General features: G+C 54.4%; 7 protein-coding genes across 7 annotated transcripts; 5 read left to right on the top strand and 2 right to left on the bottom strand.

The window, feature by feature from the left end:
- The first annotated feature begins 447 nt into the window (after positions 1 to 447).
- Positions 448 to 2598, top strand: M406DRAFT_324311 (uncharacterized protein). The gene is made up of 7 exons (XM_040919854.1): positions 448 to 794; positions 875 to 888; positions 1012 to 1053; positions 1230 to 1267; positions 1327 to 1441; positions 1598 to 1779; positions 1905 to 2598. Exons 1-7 carry the CDS (start codon positions 762 to 764, stop codon positions 2042 to 2044), a joined length of 564 nt encoding a protein of 187 aa, XP_040772983.1. The 5' UTR covers positions 448 to 761; the 3' UTR covers positions 2045 to 2598.
- M406DRAFT_266584 (DUF572-domain-containing protein) lies at positions 2572 to 3693 on the bottom strand (the record flags this gene model as incomplete). The annotated part of the gene is made up of 1 exon (XM_040917812.1): positions 2572 to 3693. One exon carries the CDS (start codon positions 3691 to 3693, stop codon positions 2572 to 2574), a length of 1122 nt encoding a protein of 373 aa, XP_040772982.1.
- Positions 3694 to 7809: 4116 nt separating this feature from the next.
- Positions 7810 to 9603, top strand: M406DRAFT_266972 (uncharacterized protein; the record flags this gene model as incomplete). The annotated part of the gene is made up of 1 exon (XM_040917846.1): positions 7810 to 9603. The coding sequence occupies one exon, from the start codon at positions 7810 to 7812 to the stop codon at positions 9601 to 9603; it is 1794 nt and encodes a 597-aa protein (XP_040772981.1).
- A 1633-nt stretch (positions 9604 to 11236) lies between these two features.
- Positions 11237 to 12371, top strand: M406DRAFT_324310 (uncharacterized protein). Its single transcript, XM_040919853.1, has 2 exons — positions 11237 to 11994; positions 12097 to 12371. The coding sequence occupies exons 1-2, from the start codon at positions 11263 to 11265 to the stop codon at positions 12124 to 12126; spliced, it is 762 nt and encodes a 253-aa protein (XP_040772980.1). The 5' UTR covers positions 11237 to 11262; the 3' UTR covers positions 12127 to 12371.
- Positions 12372 to 12864: 493 nt separating this feature from the next.
- On the top strand, positions 12865 to 14919 carry M406DRAFT_74917 (uncharacterized protein; the record flags this gene model as incomplete). The annotated part of the gene is made up of 1 exon (XM_040925780.1): positions 12865 to 14919. One exon carries the CDS (start codon positions 12865 to 12867, stop codon positions 14917 to 14919), a length of 2055 nt encoding a protein of 684 aa, XP_040772979.1.
- A 1330-nt stretch (positions 14920 to 16249) lies between these two features.
- M406DRAFT_295721 (NADH:flavin oxidoreductase/NADH oxidase family protein) lies at positions 16250 to 17628 on the top strand (the record flags this gene model as incomplete). The annotated part of the gene is made up of 2 exons (XM_040919208.1): positions 16250 to 17081; positions 17185 to 17628. The coding sequence occupies 2 exons, from the start codon at positions 16250 to 16252 to the stop codon at positions 17526 to 17528; spliced, it is 1176 nt and encodes a 391-aa protein (XP_040772978.1). The 3' UTR covers positions 17529 to 17628.
- Positions 17629 to 17947: 319 nt separating this feature from the next.
- M406DRAFT_342654 (uncharacterized protein) lies at positions 17948 to 20317 on the bottom strand (the record flags this gene model as incomplete). Its single annotated transcript, XM_040921793.1, has 4 exons — positions 17948 to 19046; positions 19077 to 19947; positions 20090 to 20234; positions 20291 to 20317. The coding sequence occupies 4 exons, from the start codon at positions 20315 to 20317 to the stop codon at positions 17948 to 17950; spliced, it is 2142 nt and encodes a 713-aa protein (XP_040772977.1).
- Positions 20318 to 21642: the final 1325 nt, after the last annotated feature.

Genomic DNA, 21642 nt, shown 5'->3' with positions numbered 1-21642 from the left:
AATGATAGATGAATAACCATGAGAAGAAGAAATCGGAACAAGAAGAATGGAGGAAGAGAGAGGGGGAGAGAGAGAAACAAAGTGACTCAAGAGTCATGAAGCCCGAAATGTCCCTATGTACCATCACATCCATCATCCTGGGCGTCATGATCCCTGTGACCCAGCTGCCGGGGTACCTGGCCATACACGCCCAGACAGAGTGCACTGTGATACACCCACACGACGTAGGAACAACCCCACGTAGCTCCATACTGTCCTACCCTTTGATGGTTAGGGCAGCCCTTCACCTCTTTGTCGTCCCCTGTACAATTGCCCCCCCCCCCCCCCTCGTCCTACGTTGGCCCCTCCCCCGTTCCCGGTCCCGGCCTCTGTAATCTACTTAGAGCAAAGGGTAAACGTCAGGCATCCGAACTCTACTCACCTCGCCTCACTCTACTTCACGCCTCACATCGAACCACGACAAGTCTCCCATACAGTCACTATCTGTTTTCCCACCTTGTTCTCCTTCCCATCAAGCTTTTCTTGACTCTCTTCGTCACTTTGACCTTCTTTGGCATCTCTCTGAGCATTGTAGCGACCTTCGACTCTTTCCGCGACGCCCGCGCCCGACCGAACTAGAGCACTGACGTCGTTGCTTTCTCCCCACGCCCTTCCCCCTTCCGGCCACCGCCAACATCTGCAGCAGTCTTCAAGACACAACAGTCGAACCCGTGGAACTCTTGAAGCCGCCACCACCATCACTACCACCACGCGCAGGCAATATGGCGAGCCCCCGACGGCGGATCGAGACTGATGTGAGTAGGCTCTTTGGTCTTGGTCGAGAGGTTGTTCGGTCGTATCTAGATGCTAACCTTGGCGGCGTTTCTCTTTCTAGGTCATGAAGTGCGTCTCCCGCCTCGATGACGGTGCAACTGCTCTTTGGGAGTCCTCTATAGTCTTGCTAACGTGTCTCTAGGATGTATGGGTTGTCCCAGCTCTGGCAAACCATTCGTGATTGCTAATTTGGAGCAGGCTCATGAGCGACTACGAGGTCACATTGGTCAACGACAACAGTGCGTGATCTTCCCCCAAACATTTTCCTTCGTCCCAATCCTCAACAGCAAATATGTATCCTCTTGCAGAATCCTGCCATGGTGTGGCTAACTCTTGTCTGCAGTGTGAGGAATCCCCGACCGTCGACGATGAACGCTACAGCTCCCCTCGGCCCGTTACTCACGATGCTCGAACAGGCAGGAATTCTACGTCAAGTTCAAGGGACCTACAGACAGTATGTCGCGGCAAAGAGAAGGAAAGAAGGCGGGGGCAATAAACTGACGAGGAGAGCAGCACCTTTTGAGGGCGGTGTCTGGAAGGTCCACGTCGAGCTACCCGACCAGTACCCCTACAAGTCCCCCAGCATCGGCTTCACCAACCGAATTTTTCACCCCAACATAGACGAGCTGTAAGTGGACCAGCGGACACGAGTCCAATCATTCCTATGTCTAGAGGGATCATTTGGGGGAAGAAATTTCCTATTCTCTGAGCGCGAATAGAACGTAGGAGGTTCAAGCCCGGAAGAGGAAGAAGACATCACTAACAAGTGTCGCGTGGATACCAGATCCGGCTCCGTCTGTCTCGACGTCATCAATCAGACCTGGTCGCCAATGTATGATATGATCAACATCTTCGAGGCATTCCTCCCCCATCTCCTGCGCTATCCAAACCCCTCCGATCCCCTGAACGGCGAGGCCGCTGCCTTGATGCTCAGGGACCAAGCCTCGTATGACTCCAAGGTTCGAGGTAAGGCCTTCTATTTTCTTCTTTCCCTCCTCCCTTCTCTTTTTCTTTGTCTTCCCTGAACATTCTCCCCGTTTCCCGAATAATTATTCTCATTCAACTGCCTCACACGCTTACATTTGGAACAGAGTACGTTCAGCGATATGCGAGCAAGGATGCCGCCGAGGAGGCTGGTGCAGAGAGCGAGGACGACGACGACATGAGCTCCGTGGCCAGCTTCGGTGAGGATGAAGACGAGGAGCCTGCAGGTCGCCTGGACGATGTGTGACCTGGGACCTCCATGGACAATCAAATTTCCTATTCTTCCCCCTCAGCAACGGCGTTATGATCATCATTGGTAGGTCGCGGGGTCTACATGTCTGGATGTCGGGCGCGCTGTTTGTCCTTTTTTTTCTTCCCCCCTTGTCTTCCTGATCTTTTGGCCTTAGACGAAGTCGGGTTGCCAGGCTGGACTTCAATAGGTCTAAAGGGGGGTGGCCCTCAGAAGGGGCAGTGGAAGGAGACACACACTTGGATTTACTTCTTTTTCCTCTCTCTTTCTTTCTGTCTCTCATTTTCAAGGAGTAATCATCGGAGGTCTCTAGAAACAGCACTTGTGGCAAATATACCTGCTCACAAAGCTTATTCGCTACATTATACTTTGCATGATTCGGCATAACTTGAGCACAAGCCGTGGAGGCGGTATATAACTAGGTGCAGGATTTCCTAGCAAATCCTAAGATGGTATCATAAAACGACGAAACAAAATAGTCGGACCAAAGGGGAGGGGGTGTGGTGCTTTTTTGGACAATCAGATCAGTCTGAATCATAATCCACAAGACCAGAAGACACGGCAGCCACCTTCTCAGCCGGTCTGTCCTCCAGTGAAGAGCTATATTCCTTGGCGGGATTCCGTTTCCTCTTCAAGCCATGAATAGAAGGAGTGGATCTCGTCAGCTCCCTGCCCCTCGGCCCCAAGAAGGGGTCGCTCGCCAGGCGTGTGTTGCCGACAATCTCTGAAACCAGTGACTGCTTCATCTTCGAAGCAGCCCGCTCCGATTTCAGCAGCTTTCTTGGTGGCACACTCGCGTTCGCGCTGGCCGTCGTCGTCGCCGCTGCCGTACCCGTCTGCCTCGGCTGGTTTCCACCAAACAGCGGCTGGGCGAGCACTCGACCCTCCGCCCTGCTCTCTTCCCTGTCCCGGTCGGGCGCCGCACCAAACTCCACCAGCCGTGCCCGCCGCGCATCTTCCTCCGTCTCGGGCAACAGCTCGATGCCCAGCCCAAGCCGTTCCTTGATGTCCTCCGCAGCCTCGGCCTCCTTCTCCCTCGCCTTTCTCCCCACGCGAAACGACTTTCGCAGCGCCTGGTTCCTCGCATAGGGATCGTCCCACTGCCGTGCACTGACCTCGCCGATCTCGTCGATCCTCTCCTTGGCCCTCTCGAGCGCGGCGCGGTCCTCGATGGTCTTTTCGAGGTTCGAGAAGGCGGTCTCGCGCTGCTCCTCGCGCTCCGCCGGTGTGATGAGCGGGCCGTCCCCCACCAGGCTCTCATCTGCCGCCTTGCCCTCACCCGTGTCCCTCTTCCGGCCGCCCGACACAACCACGTACGCTGTGTTCTTGGGGTCGGTGCGCACCTCGATGACGCCGCCACAGACGGCATGGCGTATGCGGAACGAGAAGATGGGGCTGGAGTAGTAATTCCCGATCTTCTTCTTCTCGGCGTTGAAGCGCACGCCCTGGCCGATAATCTGGGGGTGGGGCCGACAGTGGTCGCACCAGACAGCAAAGGGCATCTCGAAACGGACGGTTATGACGCCCTCAGTCCGCAGCTTGGAGGCACGGGCGCCGAGGGCGTAGCCCTTGCCGGAGGCCTGGTTGGCGGAGAGGACGCCCTCGTGCTCGGGGGGCACGTAGCGGCCCATGTTGAAGCCTTGCATCTTGAAGGAGAACCGAGGGTGTGCAACCCTCAAGGGAGTGAGTACAAGATGAGGCAGGGCACCTGGGAGGAAGAAGGAAGGTGGCAACGGTAACGACGACAAAGAATGTAGAGTGCAGTTGCAGCCTCGCAGAAAGACGTTGGATAAGTTCTCTGATGAGTGTCGGTAGCGTTATTTTTCGGCGAGGGTTATGTCGTTGGGGAGATGGCTGTTGCGTGAGATGACAAAGGAAAGTTGAAAGGGTTTGGCATGTTTTGGTTGATGAGAATGATGAAGTTCAAGGCTGGTGCGAAATGTATCAGCCCGTTAACCCTAACCCTGAGTACCATTCACTATCAAGTCAGCCGTCCGACAGGCTGAAATAAAATGCAGGAAATTACTCGAGCCATGACGAGCTCCCAATTTAGATCTCAATTCTTGACATGTCAGACTAATAGTCAAGAGTTGATGTAATTATGGTTGTGATAATGTGATCAAGCCTCGGAAGTCCGATGGTGTCTCCAGCCTCGTACATAACATGGGGTTTGCGCGGCACGACTTACAAACTTGACCTGTAAAAAGCTCCAAAGGATACTATAGCGAACAGCTAAGAATTCAATGCTTACAAGGGGGACGTCAGGAACAGCGGGATAGGGCACAGCTCTCTGATCTGCAATGATCATCTTCCCAGGAACAGGAGGTCCGTTATCTGGCCGTGTTGCATAAGAAAGAGTCGATCAGAAGTATGTGACGTCAGGCTGGTGTTTGTGAGGCTTCAGAGTGACGTTTGTCTTGCCTCGATGACTATTTATATAGCAAGGGTGATTCACACCGTCGGGCAGACGACTGTCTAAGTTTCCTCTTGAGCAATAATTCCAATCACCTTCCCCACACCTCTCAGGAAAACATCCTTCCCAGAACCGAACATCAACAGAATTTACCGTCGTCACACTTTTGTTCGATTACGTCTTCAAACTCACCAGTCCACCATGTCTCACACAAAGGTTCCTGGAGGCCAAGAGCCATCTGACAAGTTCCTGAAGAGGGATGCAGCAGGCAAGTCCCACACAAATCACCTCGACTTTGCCCCAACAACGTGGGGACAAGACTAACACCCTCGGCAGCAAAGGGACTCGGCGCGGAGAACGCCCCAGCCCATAGCGAGGCAGCCATACCAGGAGCAGCACCTGTCGCCTCGGACAGCGGCCTCCCGGGTCCTGACGGCCGAATTGAAGAGGCCCTCGAAACCAAGGCAACCTGGAAGCCGGTGAATGAACCTGGTACAAAGGGGCTAGGGTCTGCTGTGCCGGGTGGTGCAGCGAAGGGACCAAATCTGGCTGGGCCATAAGGAACTCACGGCCAGGGGTTGGCGACCAAAATTTGTTTGTATATTCGGTTTCATCGGTATCTGCATGCACGCTGTCCAGCACCATTGCTTCCGAATGATATGATTGATTCCAAGAATTATCGATCCCAAGGTAGACAAGCTGCCGGGTATGCACATTCACTACTCTGCAACTGCTCGGACTTCGGGATTCTTGAGCCATGATTATGATTCTAAAAATCAAATCACACCACAATTCGTACCATGGTCAGAGGGCCTTAGTAATGGCGATTCCACTGGTCGCTGTGACCATCATATGTACAAGATCCAGTTCCTTCAAGATCCACTCCCACCAAGAGCCTTTAAACACGGTATATTTCATCGTAGATTTGATAACAGGCAATTCTTATAGCCATAGGCATTGTTCTTGGGTAAAAGCCATGTACTGATTGTCACAGTGAAAGTTTTCCATGACCATTTCATCATCCCGTAGGAATGTTGGAAAGGAAAGGGGAAAGACCGGGGTTTTTTGTGTCTGAAATCCTCAAAGACGACGTTTTATGGGTCATTATGCTGGGACCCTGAGAACCCCGTCTCTATTGCATAGGGGAAATCCACAGACTTACATTTTGCAGGGCAAGCTCGCCATCTTTTTTGCCATCGGCACCGGAGTCTACGATTCTCTGATGCGGCGATGCCTAGCGTATGGGGCTGAAGTTCCTAGTAAGGATGATGGCGCTTTAGGAGGCAACTTCGAGACACGCTTAAATTTAACATTAATTATCCTCAAGGCCCGAGAACTCACTAAACTCTGACAATCCCGTCCTGGTAATGTTCCCTCCTCCGGGTCGACACCATCCCAATTTATCAACTCTCGTCTCCTTTGATTGTCTTTTTTTCTTCTTTTTCATTCTGCTTTTCTGGGTTTTCTTCATAACCAATCATTCTATTCTTCACCTCACCTTGTGCTTCACTCGTTTCTGTTCTTTTCTCTAGTCTTAAATCACACGCTCTTCTCAAGGATGACGTCCCGTTCTCTGCTCATTGCTGCCTCGCTCGCGGCGTTGACAGTCGCCCAGTCGACCTCCGTCACCAGCCTGTTCCTATATGGTTTTGAGGGCGACAATATTGTCGCGTCCGTCGTGTCAGCCGCTCCACAGGCTACTACCTACTTCATAAACTGCGCCGCGGGCACAGATTCCAGCGACTGCGGCTTTGGAGAGGGCGTTAGCTTCACCTCAGGCCCGTCGACGTTGGGTATCCACTACACCGAGGCCGGTGCCATGTAAGTCTGCAGAAGAACGCCGAGAAGAGGGAAGGGAGCATATCCCATCCTTCCTACTTCCTTTCGAACGCTCCTTGGCCGGGTTGCATATGTTAATCACACGTTCAAACATGTAGAAGCCTGGACGCCGACTGCAATGTCGCCTCGAACACAGCCAGCTGCACCGAGACGGACGCCGGATCCGAGGCCAACTTTCCTGGGACGTCCACAACGGTCCTGAGTGATATCACGGACAGTATGGTACAAGTCACAATCACCGCGGGGCTGGACCAGCTCTCTTCTGGCAGTGGCAGCAGCAGCAGCGCAACGAGCACGGGTTCAGAGGCGTCATCGTCCGCCACTGGTACGGCTGAGCCATCGTCATCAGCCGCATCTGGAGCGTCCAAGACCAGCAGCGGTGTTACAGAGGTATCGGGGACCGCGTCTAGCACCTCTGTTTCAAGCTCTGCGGCCGCCACTGGCGCAGCGAGGAAGGAAGGCCTGAACGTTGCTGCTGCGGGCCTCGCCGGCATCGTCGGAGTAGCCATGGCCCTGTGAGGTCATGTCGTCCATGAGAAGCGAGAATTTGTGGAACTTAAGAGGAGCACGTGTGGAAGTACTAGCCAGGCCAGAACCAGGGCCAAAATCAGCTTTGTCTGGCTGTTTCACTGCTAAGATCACATGTTGTTGTTAGCGATTTCTCTTATTATTTCAGTCTTTTCTTGCTGCACTTAATACGAGCATTTATAAAGAACCCTAACCCTTTCATCACTCACTCGCTCGTCATCGAGATTTTGTATTGGAATGAAAGCCGGTCTAGTGATGAAAACGGCTTGGCGCAGTTTTGGTTGCCAGCCATGCCTACTAAACAACCAGTCAACCAGGCCCCCTTCGATTTAGGCGCGTTAGGCTACGGCTGGATCCACTAACACTTCATGGGTACGATTACTATGACTCTGTGGTAGTACAGTACGCAGGCAGGCAGGGCAGGTAACCTTGGGAACACAACAACAGGCGCCCGACCACCCCCCCCCCCCGACCGAAAACAACTCCACGTTGGCTGATTGCGACCAAACAAACTCGAGGGGCTCCTCCTCCCTCGTCCTCGTCACCCAATCCTCCCTCGCAGCACACCGAGGCCCACCACCCTTCCTGCACGCCGCGACACCTATTTGCAGGCGACCATCGTGAACACTGGATTGTGCGTGGTCTTGCGTCTGGTTTGGGTTCTCGGCTCATTGAAAGAGGAGAAAGGCCGTTCGAGAACGCTTCACTCACGACATTCTCTCCTCCAGCCTCCTCCTTCGAATTCCCTTTGCATCAACAACCGTCACACACAGCCGACCTTCAGTCGCTCTCTACCCTTAGTGTCGCACAGGAGCCCAAGCTTCTTTTTGCAATTGTTGTTCTCAGATGCAGAGCATGGTCACAGCACATATCCGACAGCCCTCAACTACCGCGCACGCCCCTCCTCATAGACAGCTGTGCCCTCTGCCTTCGACCTTGATTCTAGCCAACGCTTTTCCGATCGTCATACGAACATCTTACGATGTCTCCAGAGCTTTCAATTGCCAAACTTCCACCACCGGCCGTGATCGTCGAGGACGGGCCCACCACCCCGATGGACGCGGCAGCTCCCAACGGACCCCCTTCTGCATCGCAACAAAGTCTCCCCTCGACCGAACCTCCAGCGTCGCCTGCCGACCCTGAGCTGTCCTTCAAGACGGAGCGCAATGACGAGCGCGCCGCCTCAGCCAGCTCTGTGATTCCCTCCTCCCTGACGCCTCCTCCCTCCTCCCAGGTGCCTTCCAACGATGGCGCCAGCAGGGCAGCCGCCGCCTCCCTTCGCCAGCGGATGCTCTCTCCTCCCGTCACCGGCCTCCACTCCGTGCGGCCTAACTCGACGACACCCGCTGGGCACTACGCCGCACCGCGTCCCGAGCAGGTCGTTGCTGCACCGCCCGACGAGCTGCGTGCGATGCTGCAGACCTGCATCGCCGAGCAGTCACGCCTGAAGATGGAGGCCGCGCACCACAAGCTCCAGTACCAGCTCCTCTCTGTCCGCGCGGACGAGGATGCCCACCGTGCTGCTGTCGAGCAGGAGATGACCCTGCGCCAGCTGCAGGCGCTGCAGCAGCAGAAGGCCGAGGCGCCCAGACGGGTGAAGCGGACTGCCAGCCCCCCCAGCCCCGACATCACACCAGCCATGTACGACTCCCTGCGGGCTCTGGCCGAGAAGGTGCGCAGAGACAACGAGAAGCTCCTCAGGGACTACGACGAGGCCTGCAAGAGGCTCAAGGCCGCCAAGAGGCTCATCATGCGACAGGAGGAGAGCATCGACACCCTGCGCGAGGACAACAAGCTGCTGCGAGACCGCCTGCTCGACAAGCGCGAGCTATGGGACAAACTCGCCAGCCCGGGCGGCATGTTCCACACCCCCAAGACGGCTCATGCAGCATCGCCTGTCCAGCACCGACAGACTCCACGCCGGACCCCGAAGCACAGGGTCGACCGTGAAGCCCAGCCCTTTGCTGTCCTGCTCCAGGCCGCCACGCAGGAAAACAGCAGTGTACCCTCCACCCCCGTGACCCCGAATCGCGCCATTTCCACCTCAGGCCGCCACCCACTGAAGCACTCCCGGGGCGCGCAGTCCATGTCCTCACTGCCTTCGACACCCAACAGGTCCCGGCCTCGGGGCGCTGACCTGCTGCCGCCGCCTGACCTCGTCCCCCACACCGAGCCCCCTCGACGGTTCGTCGGCCGAAGCTTTGTGCCCGACACCCCCGAGCGAGAGCTGAGCTTTGGGAGGACAACAGACCGGATGGAGCGGGGTCGACGTCACAGCCGGGAGAGCACAATCTCGGCAGATGACAACGAGACGCTGGCTCGCGCAAACCTGGAGTCGGTGGCACAACAGGCAAACTCGTTTGTCTCTCGTGGGTCCCCCCCACCGCGGCCTCGTGTACCGCTTCCGACCTACCGCGGCCAGAGCGGCGGCGGTGGTGCTGGTGGTGCTGGTGGGGAGGATGCGCAGATCTATGAGAGCCAGGCGAGCCAGGAGGCGACGTCTATGCTCCGTCGTGACCCACGGGAGAGCTTTGAGGTGGCAAGCTCCCACGGCTCGAGGGATGTGACGCCGACGCCGACGACGGCCGACAAGAAGCTGCAATCGACCCTGCGCGGCCCACTGAACAAGCCGACCCTGACGACATCCGCGAAACGGAAACTTGACGAGCAGCAGGGCAGGGAGCCGACGAGCCCGACCAAGAAACTACGAATGGCGGGTGGGCTGAGAGAGGGCAACCCGCCCATTGGACTTGGACTTGGGATCCGAGGAGACTGAATGTGGTTCACTGATGATACCCCCCCATTGTTTTTCGTCTTTGGGCCTTTAGTTTTTTGGGTTTTTGGGGTGGTGGGGGTTTTTTTTTTTTGGATACTGCTTTTTGCTTTTTCTTCTTTTCTTCTTTTCTTGTTTTCATTTTTCATTTTTTTTTTTTCTTCTTCTTCTTCCCCCCCGCCCCAACTTGGTCAGTTTATCGTGTGCAGTGTTTGGGCACTTGAAAAGATCGACAGACAGCGTTTTTATTGGGGGTGGTTTTTTTCTTTTCTTTTTCTCTGGGCAGTATGCAGCTTGGGTTCACCGCAATACAGGTTACGGTGCTTTGAAGGCAAGGAGACAGCAGAAGATTATCATTATTACTTTATATCAGGTGTCATCTGACCCGCGCTACAAGTGTCGTATATGCACGTGTACAGTATCCTCTGTTACCGTCTTTCTCGATAGCATTGAAGTAGCAGTTGGGAGCAGCTTTAGGAACGAGACTGATTTAATAACGCAGCCACTTGACGATATTTTGGTCATGTGAGAGGATGTTCTTGATTTGTCTATAATTGAGTGCATGTGTCGCAAACAGCAATTTGAAGATGCAAATTTGGATGTGATGACCACATGCAGCGAGGTTGACGACGACGATTACTTCAGTACGTTGGGAAGGATCTCAGGTCACAAACAAAGCTACCATATTATAGCATATACGGCAAACAAGCAAGTAAGTACAATGGCAGATAATAGGCAGTAAAAGGTCCCGAGCCGAAGCATGTAAAGCTGTACCCGGGATTTCCTTTACCCACCCCGCCCACTCTGTGCAACCCCACAAACTAACCAGCGCCTAGCTGTCCTGTGGCATAGCACTTGCTGCTTTTACCCCGGATACTGGGGGGGGGGGCCATCCAGCTTAAGCTCTCTTCCGATCCTTGGGCCCGTGACGATGGAAGAGGGTGTCGGGTAAACCGAATCACTATCCGCCGGCGGTTCTTTTTCTTGACTGCTCTATTCACCCTCGCGCGTGTCTTTTTTCTTTTTTCTTTACTTTTCTTTTGTATGTATTCTTTTTTTTTTCTTTTCTTTCTCGGTAACAAGAGGGATGCGTTTTCTCTTGTCGTCTGTATAAAACATAATTGTTACGACAGGAGCAATTGGTCTTGAAAAGAAACAAGAAACAAGATGGCTGCCACCCTCCCCAAGGGCCTCCGCGCCGTGCTCACCAAGTCCCCCCACGACGTCGTGATCCTCTCATCGCTGCGCACGCCCATCTGCCGCTCGAACCGCGGCTCGCTCAAGGATGCCTACCCAGAGGAGCTGCTCTCGGTGGTGCTCCGCGCAACCCTCGACGCCAACCCCAGCCTCGACCCTTCCCGCATCGACGACGTGGCCGTGGGCGTGGTGCTCTCGGAGCTGGGCGGCAGCAAGGCGGCGCGCATGGCCATGAACCACGTGGGCTACCCCAACACGACGTCGCTCTACACGGTGAACCGGGCCTGCAGCAGCTCGCTGATGGCCATCGCGGCCGTGGCAGGGCAGATCCGCACGGGCATGGCAGACGTGGGCATCGGGGCGGGCATGGAGAGCATGACGCGCAACTACGGCTCGCGGGCCATCCCCGTGGACCTGTGGCCCGAGCTGAAGGAGAGCCCCCACAAGGACGCGAGGGACTGCATCATGGCCATGGGTCTCACGAGCGAGAACGTCGCAGAGAGGTACGGCGTCAGCAGGGCGGACCAGGACGCCTTTGCCGTCGAGAGCCACCTCCGCGCCGCCAAGGCACGGTCGTCGGGCGCCTTTGCCCAGGAGATTGTGCCCGTGGCCACGCGGTTCCAGGAGGTCGACAAGCAGGGCAACAAGGTGGGCGAGGAGAAGAGGATCACCGTGACCGAGGACGACGGCATCAGGGCCAGCGCCAGCGTCGAGGGCCTGGCCAAGCTCAAGCCCGCCTTCAAGCCCGACGGCGCCAGCACCGCGGGCAACTCGTCCCAGGTGTCTGACGGCGCGGCGGCCACGCTGCTGATGCGCCGCAGCACGGCCACGGAGCTGGGGCTGGCCGGCGACATCATCGGCAAGTTCGTCAGCGCCACGACGGTGGGCTGTGCGCCCGACGAGATGGGCATTGGCCCTGCGCTGGCCATCCCCAAGGCCCTGGGCCAGCTGGGCCTCGAGAACAGCGACGTGAGCCGCTGGGAGATCAACGAGGCCTTTGCGAGCCAGGCGCTGTACTGCATCCGGGAGCTGGGGCTCGAGGGCCAGATGGACAAGATCAACCCGGACGGCGGTGCCATTGCCCTGGGTCACCCGCTGGGCGCGACTGGTGCTAGGATGGTGAGCACTCTGATGCACGGGCTGAAGAGGCAGGACGGCGAGGTTGGCGTGGTGAGCATGTGTGTCGGCACAGGCATGGTAAGTTATCTCTGTCCTCTCTTTCTCTTTCTCTCTTTTGAAAGTGTCTAGGGGGGAAAAGGATGAAACCAAAAAGCTAATAACCATTCTTTCACTACACAGGGTATGGCGGGTGTTTTTGTGCGGGAATGAAGAGACATTGCTACAGAATCCGGCAATATGCTGTCAAATGTCAAAATCCGGCTCTCTGCTGAACTCGATACTCAACGTCTTGACGCAAATACTACACGAATCCAAGATTCATGTTTGTATTTATAATCTGAGGAGGATACAGCCTCATGTACCACCGCTTCTCTGGATGCTGGGAATTGAACTTGGTCTCGAAACCTCCATACTGGCTTGGGGTAGCATAACAAATAAGAAATGTCTTTAAGTATACTGCATCAGCGCTGTGGCACGATTTCAGCTCTCATCCTTCTTGTTATTCTTTGATCTTCTAACTGTCACTATATATATATATATATATACATTGACGTGTACATGTTGTCCTCTTTACCCTGCGTGTGCTTGTTGATTCGGTCTCCCTCTGTCGACCCAAATTGTGCTCATATATGAAATACTCCTACTGCTCAGCGATCGTCAACGAGAAAAGCGTCCTTGAGCCCTAACCCTACCATACGAGTTAGAAATGCTCCGCCGCTAGTTCAGTAGGGTTGCCGCTCCTTCCAAGATTGAATTTCTGAACGACTGACCGACTGCAATTCTCACCAATGAAGCACCACATACTACGGTATTCTCTGCAAAAAGACCCATCTTCAATGTGGAGTCTGACCTCTTTTTATCTGATGTCCGCAAAGTCTCGGCACTGAGTCAACCTCGCGCGGAAATTGATGACGGGCCAGACCAGGCCCCAGACCCCCTCCTTCCTTCATGGCCGAGGCATCATCTAAAGGCAGGTGCAGCTCCCTCTATGAGCAACTGCCTCTACCGCCAGGTTCGATCCGGCTCCTCCGCCTCGCCAACAAGACAAACAATGGCAACGGCGACAATAGCAACAAACTTTCCGAGGCGGTGACAGGCCAGCTTGCGACCTTTTCACTTAACCAACCTGACTGCCCTTCTTTTACCACCGTCTCGTACACGTGGGGCACTGAATATGCCGATGAGCACATCCATATAAGCGGTCATCAGATCCGCGTCCTACAAAATCTCCTGCCATTCCTGCGCATGATCAGCTCGCGAAGACATCTGGGGGGTCAAGACTTGCGTGACGAGGAGGACGACGACGACAAGGAGGGGGAGAAGACCGACGACGACGATCACGACGACGACGCCGACAAATGGCTCTGGATTGACTCGATATGCATCAACCAGACTGACCTTGCCGAGCGGGCATCACAGGTCCATCTGATGGGTCAGATCTATCATCAGGCAGCTCGGACGCTGGTCTGGCTCGGGGAGCGGACCGAGGAGACGGACCAAGCCATTGCCTTCCTGTCACTCCTGGGCCGGAGACGCAAGGAATTTCGGGCTGCTGTACACAAACGCAGGATACGAATCCCGCCGGACCTCCAAGGCCACCCTGGCTGGCGATCTCTGGACGGTTTTTTGCAGAACACCTGGTGGCGGCGTGTATGGACGCTGCAGGAGTTTATCGTCCCGCGAGACTTGTGCTTCCACTGTGGGCCCACGTCCTTGACCCGTGAGGCCTTCCGCCAAGGCATCGATGCCCTCGAGCTCTTTAGCAGCTTCAAGGCCTACGTCCGGCCTTCTGTGTGGACGACAGCGTGGAACCGACGTCGCATCATGGACTGGTACCAGGTGGAACCCACCCGCCACAATATGAGCCTGATCTCGCTGATGGCGTTTTGTGGGGACTACGGGGTGACAGATGCCAGAGATCGAATATGGGCAGTTCACGGCCTGGCCAGAGAGCAAGACCGGCAGATGATCGGAAGGCCAACATATGACGACGACGCGAGCACGCTCTGGATAAGGCTTGTGCGACAGTTTGTGGATACATTCAACTGCCTCGATATCATCTGCTTCGCACAGCTGTTCCACAATCAACATCCAGACTGGCCCTCGTGGGCCCCCGACTGGCGAGTCCCCGTGCTGCAACCCTCCGTTGTGCCGCTGATGGTCAGCCAGAGCACCAACGAGCACCTAGCCAACTTTCGACCGGTGAGAAAGCCGCGGGACCACAAGAGAGACGCTGCCTATAAGGCGAGCAAAGAGGAGCCTCCTAGAATCAAGTCTTGGGGCTCGCCGCCTGGCGGTGGGCATCTTGTATGTGAAGGCATATTGCTTGATCATATAGACGGCTTGGGACCCATCCCGCACGAGCCGGCCACGGTAGTCGAGTCCACATCTCGAATGAACATAAAGACTACACACTACGCACAACAAGAAAAAGACAGGTGGGTTATACTGCAGAGCGTAACCCGAGCCCTCGTCCTCGATCGGCTGGACAGATTTCTGGAGCGTGCTGCGCCCGTTTCTCAGTACGCACGAGATCTCAGGCACCTCGTAGCAGCTTATGGCGACCAAGACAACGCCAGCGGAGCAGCACCTAAATGGTTCGGACGGTGGTGGCGGCGCCATGCGGATCCAGCACTGCGCATCAAAGGGTGGACTCTGGGGGAGCTGTGTGTGTCGGACCAGCGTGATGAAACCAGGCAATCTGCTCCGATGGGGCCAAAAAGCTTCTTGTCCAGGCTTCGGGGTACTATGGAGGCTCAGAACAGACGGCTCATGGTGACCAATCTAGGCTTTCCCGGCATGGCTCCGAGGCGGGCACAAAAAGGGGATGCCGTGTGTGTACTGTTTGGCTGCAACGTTCCGGTCGTTCTACGCCGGCGAGAACAACAAGACCCCCAGGGTATTTCGGTCTTTGAGCTCGTCGGAGAGTGTTTCGTGGATGGATTCATGAAGGGCGAGGCCCTCCGGACCGGTAAGCCGACCGAGGATTTCGCCATCGCGTGAGCGCGTCAGGGACCTCGACTCCAGACGCAATAGTACACACGAATTAACTCATGTCGTCCTTGATGCCTGATAGTGAAGGAAAAACTAGACCAATTTTGAAGGCAAGGCACATGCATACATGTTTTGTTTGCGAGGAGATTTCGGCGTGGACATGCTATCGCGTCGGAATTAAGTTCAGAACGAACGTCAGGGCACACACTCCCTCTGATTAACAATGATGTCGTGTGTTATTTCGGCCGAACGCCCAATATTGAGCTTTACAAATTCTTCAGAAGTCTGAAAAATGCAGGGAACCATGACATAAGGGGTCCCAGGGCTGCTGGCATTTACCATGATTAGTATTGAATATACAGAAATAAATATTTGTACGTATTTTTTTTTAACGGATTTTCTATTTCTTTGGGGGTCGACGTCGGTTACTCCGTACTGTAGTGCAGTTACTAATGGCTACGTTTGCCCTGCAGTACGGCATATCCGCGGGACCATGTTTTCCCTCGCCCCATGGCATTATTAAGCTCATGCGGCTCCACTTTGTGAGGCTCATTCGACCCTCTTTTTCTTCCCTTTTTCTATTCTAGCCCCTTGTGGATCAGTATCGCGAGTCACCCACCCACTACCCAAGTGACATCACATGATTTGAGCATTGCAAGCAGGGGGGCAAACATTTGTTCCTCACTCGATCATTCGACCATAACAAGAGGACCTGGGCTGCTATTCTACAGACTGGTTCTTCTATCTCGATCAAGAAGTCACAGCCAGCGGAAGATCAATTGTGTCCTGGTCGAGACGCATGCGCGTGAGAGAGACACACAGACTGCTGACTGGACAGCGCTCTGGGACAATGTGTGGCATCATTGATGAAATTTCGGGTTCTAATATCACCGACACTCTGTGAGACAATTTTCGGCGTTATGGGACGCTACTGATGGATTTGTGATCAGGTCACTTCGTCGTATCAGTGGAACCCTGACATAGACGCGGGCCTCTATACAATTGCCTCCTCCTAAGGTAGGTCATGCACTCGAGTCGCATAACGTAAGCCTTTCGATGGCAACACGATCAGTAAGTATGGAGCTGTGGGGATATTATTATCCTTACCAAGCGGATCCATGGAAAAACGTCGAACAAAGATGATGCTCTCTCGATATATAAATGGCAAGCCAGGTAGCAGTATTCACATGTTGGTCCACACCAAGTTTAAGTGTTACAGGACATTTTGACCACTTTCAATTTTGAGTTCGTCGTGCCAGGCTTTTTTTCCCTTCCTTCTACCACACTCATAATCAGAACGTCCAGACACACACACACACACGCACAAACATATCTCACCATGGCCGAAAACACCAAGCTCTTCAAGCCCCTGAAGGTGGGCTCGATCCAGCTCGACAACCGCGTCGTCATGGCACCCTTGACCCGGTTCCGAGCCGACTTTGACCACGTCCCAACCGACGCGATGGCACAGTACTACGCTCAGCGTGCTGTCGTGCCCGGCACGCTGTTGATTTCGGAAGCAACCTACATCACGGCCAAGGCCGGCGGCTACCCGACCATCCCCGGTCTCTGGACCGATGCCCAGCTCGCAGGCTGGAAGAAGGTCACCGACGCCGTCCACGCCAAGGGCAGCAAGATCATCTGTCAGCTCTGGTACCTGGGCCGCGCGGCGCGCCCTGACCCCGTTGGCTCCGGCGGTGCCTTTGCAGACGACGACTTCGACTACAAGAACGACTTTGTGAGCGCAAGCGACGTCAAGATGTGGGAGGGGGGCCCTACGCCCCGCGCCCTGACCGAGGAGGAGATCTGGGCCACCATCAACGACTACGCTACTGCGGCCAAGAATGCCGTCGAGAAGGGCGGCTTTGACGGCGTCGAGATCCACGGCGCGCACGGCTACCTGATCGACCAGTTCACCCAGGACACCTGCAACAAGCGCACCGACCAGTGGGGTGGCAGCATCGAGAACCGCGCACGCTTTGCTCTCGAGGTCACCAAGGCCGTCGTCAAGGCCGTCGGCGCAGACCGCACCGGCATTCGTCTTTCCCCCTGGGCGCAGTTCCAGGGCATGCGGATGAAGGACCCCATTCCTCAGTTCAGCTACCTCATCCACCAGCTGCGCGAGCTGGACCTGTCCTTCCTGCACCTGGTCGAGCCTAGAGTTTCGGGAGGTGAGTGCCACTTAACAACCTGCTTCAGTTCCCCAGCTGGAGAAAGCTCCTGCATTACCGCACCAGCTAGTACTAGGACACATAAAACTAACAAGGCTGTCAGTTGTCGACCGTGACCCCGAGAACGAGAGTCTCGACTTTGCTCTCCAGTCCTGGGGCCGTGAGAAGCCCGTCTTCATCGCCGGCGGATTCACCACCGAGACTGCGATCGAGGCAGTGGAGAGCAAGTACCACGACCACGAGGTGGCGGTCGTCTTTGGACGCCGCTTCATTTCCACGCCCGACCTGGTCTACCGCGTCAAGAAGGGCATTCCCTTCAACGAGTATGACCGCTTCACCTTCTACATCAACCAGAAGGAGGGTGCCAAGCGTGAGCCGGGCTACGTTGACTACCCGTACAGCGAGGAGTTTATCAAGGAGTTTGGCAAGCCGGATGTTGCTGTTTAGATTTTATGTTTTGTTTGGAAACGAGTATGGCAAATGAAGATATCCTGTAGAACATTAGAATGGGCGTTTATAGATAGATTCTTAGACAAGACATGGTTAGAACATACCAAAGAGTGTGCCTCGGAACTTTATAAGTAGCTAGGATATATATTTTACTCTGTATACATGCAGCTCATGACTTTTGTGAAGTTGCCTTCACCTGAAATTAACATTGAAGGTTGTAAACAAGCGATTATTTAGCTGAATGTATTTTTTTGATCTAAAATCATTTGACGAAAATATGCACAATTTCGGGCAGCGAAAATCCCACATCTCCCAATTCCAAAAACACGATTTCCCATCATGAGTAAGTATCAGGAGACACATGATCAAATATTCATTTTCGTCGACAGCAAAGCATGCGAAAGTGTGATACGGCATCAGAACTGTCGAAAGCCGCACGCCAGACCCGTCTTTGGGCACCTCCTCACGCCAGCTGCCACGTACCGACCGCCCTTTCTGGCTCGCAATGTGTGCAGACTGCCGACCACGCGATCATAATCGCCAAAGAAGCCATGAGCACGGACATCCGAGCCAGTAAACATTCCATGGCCGAGCGTGACGCCCCATAGCGGCGTTTGCTCCCGACCGCCACTGAGCAAAATGGCGTGCGCATCAACGTCCACGTCTCTCTGCAGGAGAACAGAGTAAATGCGGCCGGTATACCTGACCATCTGCTGAGGCGTGGCCTGGCAACAAGGAAATACCCACTCACGGCTCTGCATGTCAGCACGCAGCGAGTCCTGAAGAGCGACGGGGTGCCAGGGCGTGACCAAGACGCCCTTCATTTTGATCATGACGGCCTTGTTGACAGGCGTCACCACCATCGCGGCAACTCTTCTTGCGCCCGTCGGTGTTGCCACACTCATGCCCTGCCTGAGACTCGAGAGCCGCACCGTCTTCCCATTCGCGAGCAGCACCCTCGTCTTTCCCGCGAAGCATGTGTTCCCCGGCATATTGTACCGAGACATGGACAAACATTGTGCGTAACTTCGGCCGTCTGATGAATATCTGGTCGCTGTCGAGCGCAGCAGATCGCCTCCATCAAAATAAGGTGGAGGCGCGCCTGCATCCGGGCCAACTGGGGGTCCTCCATAGCCCCAGGGCATACTGTGCATACTGTTCGGCCCTAGCGTGGGCAGATTGCTCGGCGTTGGGACTGGCAGATTGTCAAACATCTGGTTCAGCCGGTCGCGGCATTTCATAAACAGCGGCGAGTCGGTCCCGTATTGCAGCGGACCAGGGTCCTTGAAGGAGTTGCACAGCTGCTGGCTGTGAGCGTCGTGCAGGCTGGGCAGGTAGTGCTGGCCCCAACGCTTGAAGTGCTCGGGCCAGAGGGCAAGAGAAATTTGCCCGAGGGGCTCGTCGCCGTTGAGATCTTGCATCAAAGAGGCGCACCTTGGGTCCTCGGGAAACCTGGAGGCGGGTATGTTGACAATCAGATCATCAAGCTGGGCCTGTTTTGCCGTGATGGGGGATCTTGTGGCGTCTCGGCCGGGTCGGAGGTACTTGTCTGCGCGGTGCTCCCCAAGAACGTCGATGGGAAAGAGGGAGGCGATGAAAGCGCAGAGCTGGTGCCGAGAGATGTGGTAGGCAATCTCTGCCTCGGACAGGGACGTTGTGTGGTTGGAAAGGCTGCAGGAGTCGGTGGTGGTGTCTTGCGATGCAGTCATCTTGTTATACTGCAACGTCGCAGATAGGTTAGGAACGCCCCCTGGGGAGTCCCTTTGAGGAAGCCGGTCCCAGCACAAGTAAATATCGCGAGATTGTCCATAATGTAGACTCCCCAGAGAAATTGTAAGCATGTAAGAAGAAGGGGAATGCAGATGAGCCGTTGTTTGTTGGCCGACCGACGGCCCAGCTGTTGGCTCGAGAAGGATATGAGTCGGGTACTCTAGAGATATCTTGGCGTTGATGGCGAATGTGGACTGCAAGTTGGCGACGGCGTGAACGAAGACGGTTCCAATCATGCCAGCGTCAGGGATGAACGAGTAGCTACCTCGCCCAAGCTCAGCGATCGACTTCAGCAGGCCGGACCTCAACTGGTAGCCAAAGCCGAATGTGTGGATGGAGGGCACAATGTTGCCCATTGCTCGCAAGGCGGGCACGTATCCCGGACCTGGACACATGTAATTGGGCATGCCGTCTGTGAGAACCAAGACAGCCGGGACGCGACCATTGTTTTCCTCGTTTTCAAACAGCTTGATGCCATCTTTCAGTCCCTGCCACAAGTTTGTGCAAGTCTCAATCATCATTGAGTCGACCTTGGCTTCTGCTTCCTTCTTGTTGACAGGAGTCATGGCAGTCAACGGGCAAAGAACTCTGGCCGATCTTGAGAACGTGACAATTGCCAACCGATCTCTCTCGTCCAAGGTAGATACTTTTGGTTACGTAGAGTCAGTAAGTTGCTCATCAAAAGCCGCCATGGTATCGCTCCGCGATGGAAGTCAGAGAGAATCCGTTTCCATTGCCCTGAAATAACAATTTTTGGAGAGTTGAGGAGTGAAAGGCTGGTTACTCACTGATAGTTCGACAGGCATGCTTAACCAGGTCGAGGACACTGAATCCCGTGAGCTCGTCGGTCTCTCCAGGAATTGGTGCATCGGCGCTCATGCTGCCAGATACGTCGATCACCATGGCAATGTCGCAAGGAACGTGCGAGAGCTTCTCATTGCGCGGAACCCTAGGTGGCTCAACTCTGACAATTACTCCCCTGCTCTCACGTAAGGGGTGGATTTTGACGACGGCATTGTTCAACTCGTACTTGGTCCCAGGTTGCGAATTCGTTGGAATCCCTTCGCAATCTAAAGCGGACTTGAAGATGGGTACGAGTACCTAGGTTCATTATCAATTAGGATCGGTTCAAACCACCCGCGCTATTTCCAGACTTGAGGGAAGAGAAGGGGTTTTCCTACCATCGTGACTGTTTGGTCCGTTCCAGTATTAGTGCCGTGAGATGGATCGTTTCATGAAGATCTTCTGAGTTCTCAAAAGCATTGTCACGGCAGTGAGGGAGCAGGAATGACCCTCATATATTTATGCTACTTATCAAATGGATGTAATTATTTCTATATGGTCCGGGAATGCGGTCAAAGAAAGGAGGTAGCTGCCTACAAGTCCCACTGCTCCGAACTATACCAACAAAATATGGGCCAAATTTACTGACAACATTCTGGATTGGTGCTGAGTGCCTCTACCATTGGTTATCTGACCATTGTTTTCTACAAAATATCTGCCTCACTGGTCCCTGTCCTGGAAGGAATGATCACGTATTAACACCGCTTGAACAGATTCTGAGACCGAGGCCAGTAATCCCTCCGGTGGGACTATTTCCAACGCTGGCCTGCACAAAGAGCTGACAGGGCTCAGCCAGGAAGTAGGCAATGGATACAAATAATTCCATTGACTAGACTGAGGCAGCACCAAGTGGGATAATCCACCAGGATGCTTGACAATGTCGATCTAATTTTTTTGGAGCTCAATCTGTGCACCACTGCTCAGCCTCGCCCGTCGAGTAATGAACCAATGAACGAAGTCGGCACAAGGGTCTGTAAGCAGCGTGCTATGCGGGACAGGCAATGGCAACCCATCTTGACTAGAATGAGTTGACGGGCAGATTTTCATCAAAATACATCATGACAGACTCTCAGTGCCTTTTATTACTTTCATAAACAGAGTCCATAGTTTCATATATCCTGTGAGAAGCTTTGCTTATCCAAACCTATGCATAGATTGAGAAATAGATGTCGTTATTCATAAGGGTTGAAGACAAGAGTGCAGCGTAACTGGATTTACCCCACACAAAGAGCGTGTGGGCCTGGCAGGCTTGCACTAACACCACTGCCACACTAAGCCTCCTTTCATTAGGTTGCCCACTGGACTGGGGTAAGCATGGCATAAGTGTAATAATCTTGATGTTCATGAATATATGAGAGACGCTCTCATATATGATGTAGACCAATTGCTGAAAACAGTCTTGGGAATGAGGCAGCTGAATATCAAATTTGCAATGAGGGAGCTGATGACCTGGACCCCCGACCCCTATCAGAAATGAGGCTCCTCTGCGGAAATACTG

Source organism: Cryphonectria parasitica, assembly GCF_011745365.1.
Source record: "Cryphonectria parasitica EP155 unplaced genomic scaffold M406scaffold_8, whole genome shotgun sequence".
NCBI classification, from domain to species: Eukaryota; Fungi; Ascomycota; class Sordariomycetes; order Diaporthales; family Cryphonectriaceae; genus Cryphonectria; species Cryphonectria parasitica.
This window is presented reverse-complemented; position numbering and strand designations above follow the sequence as displayed.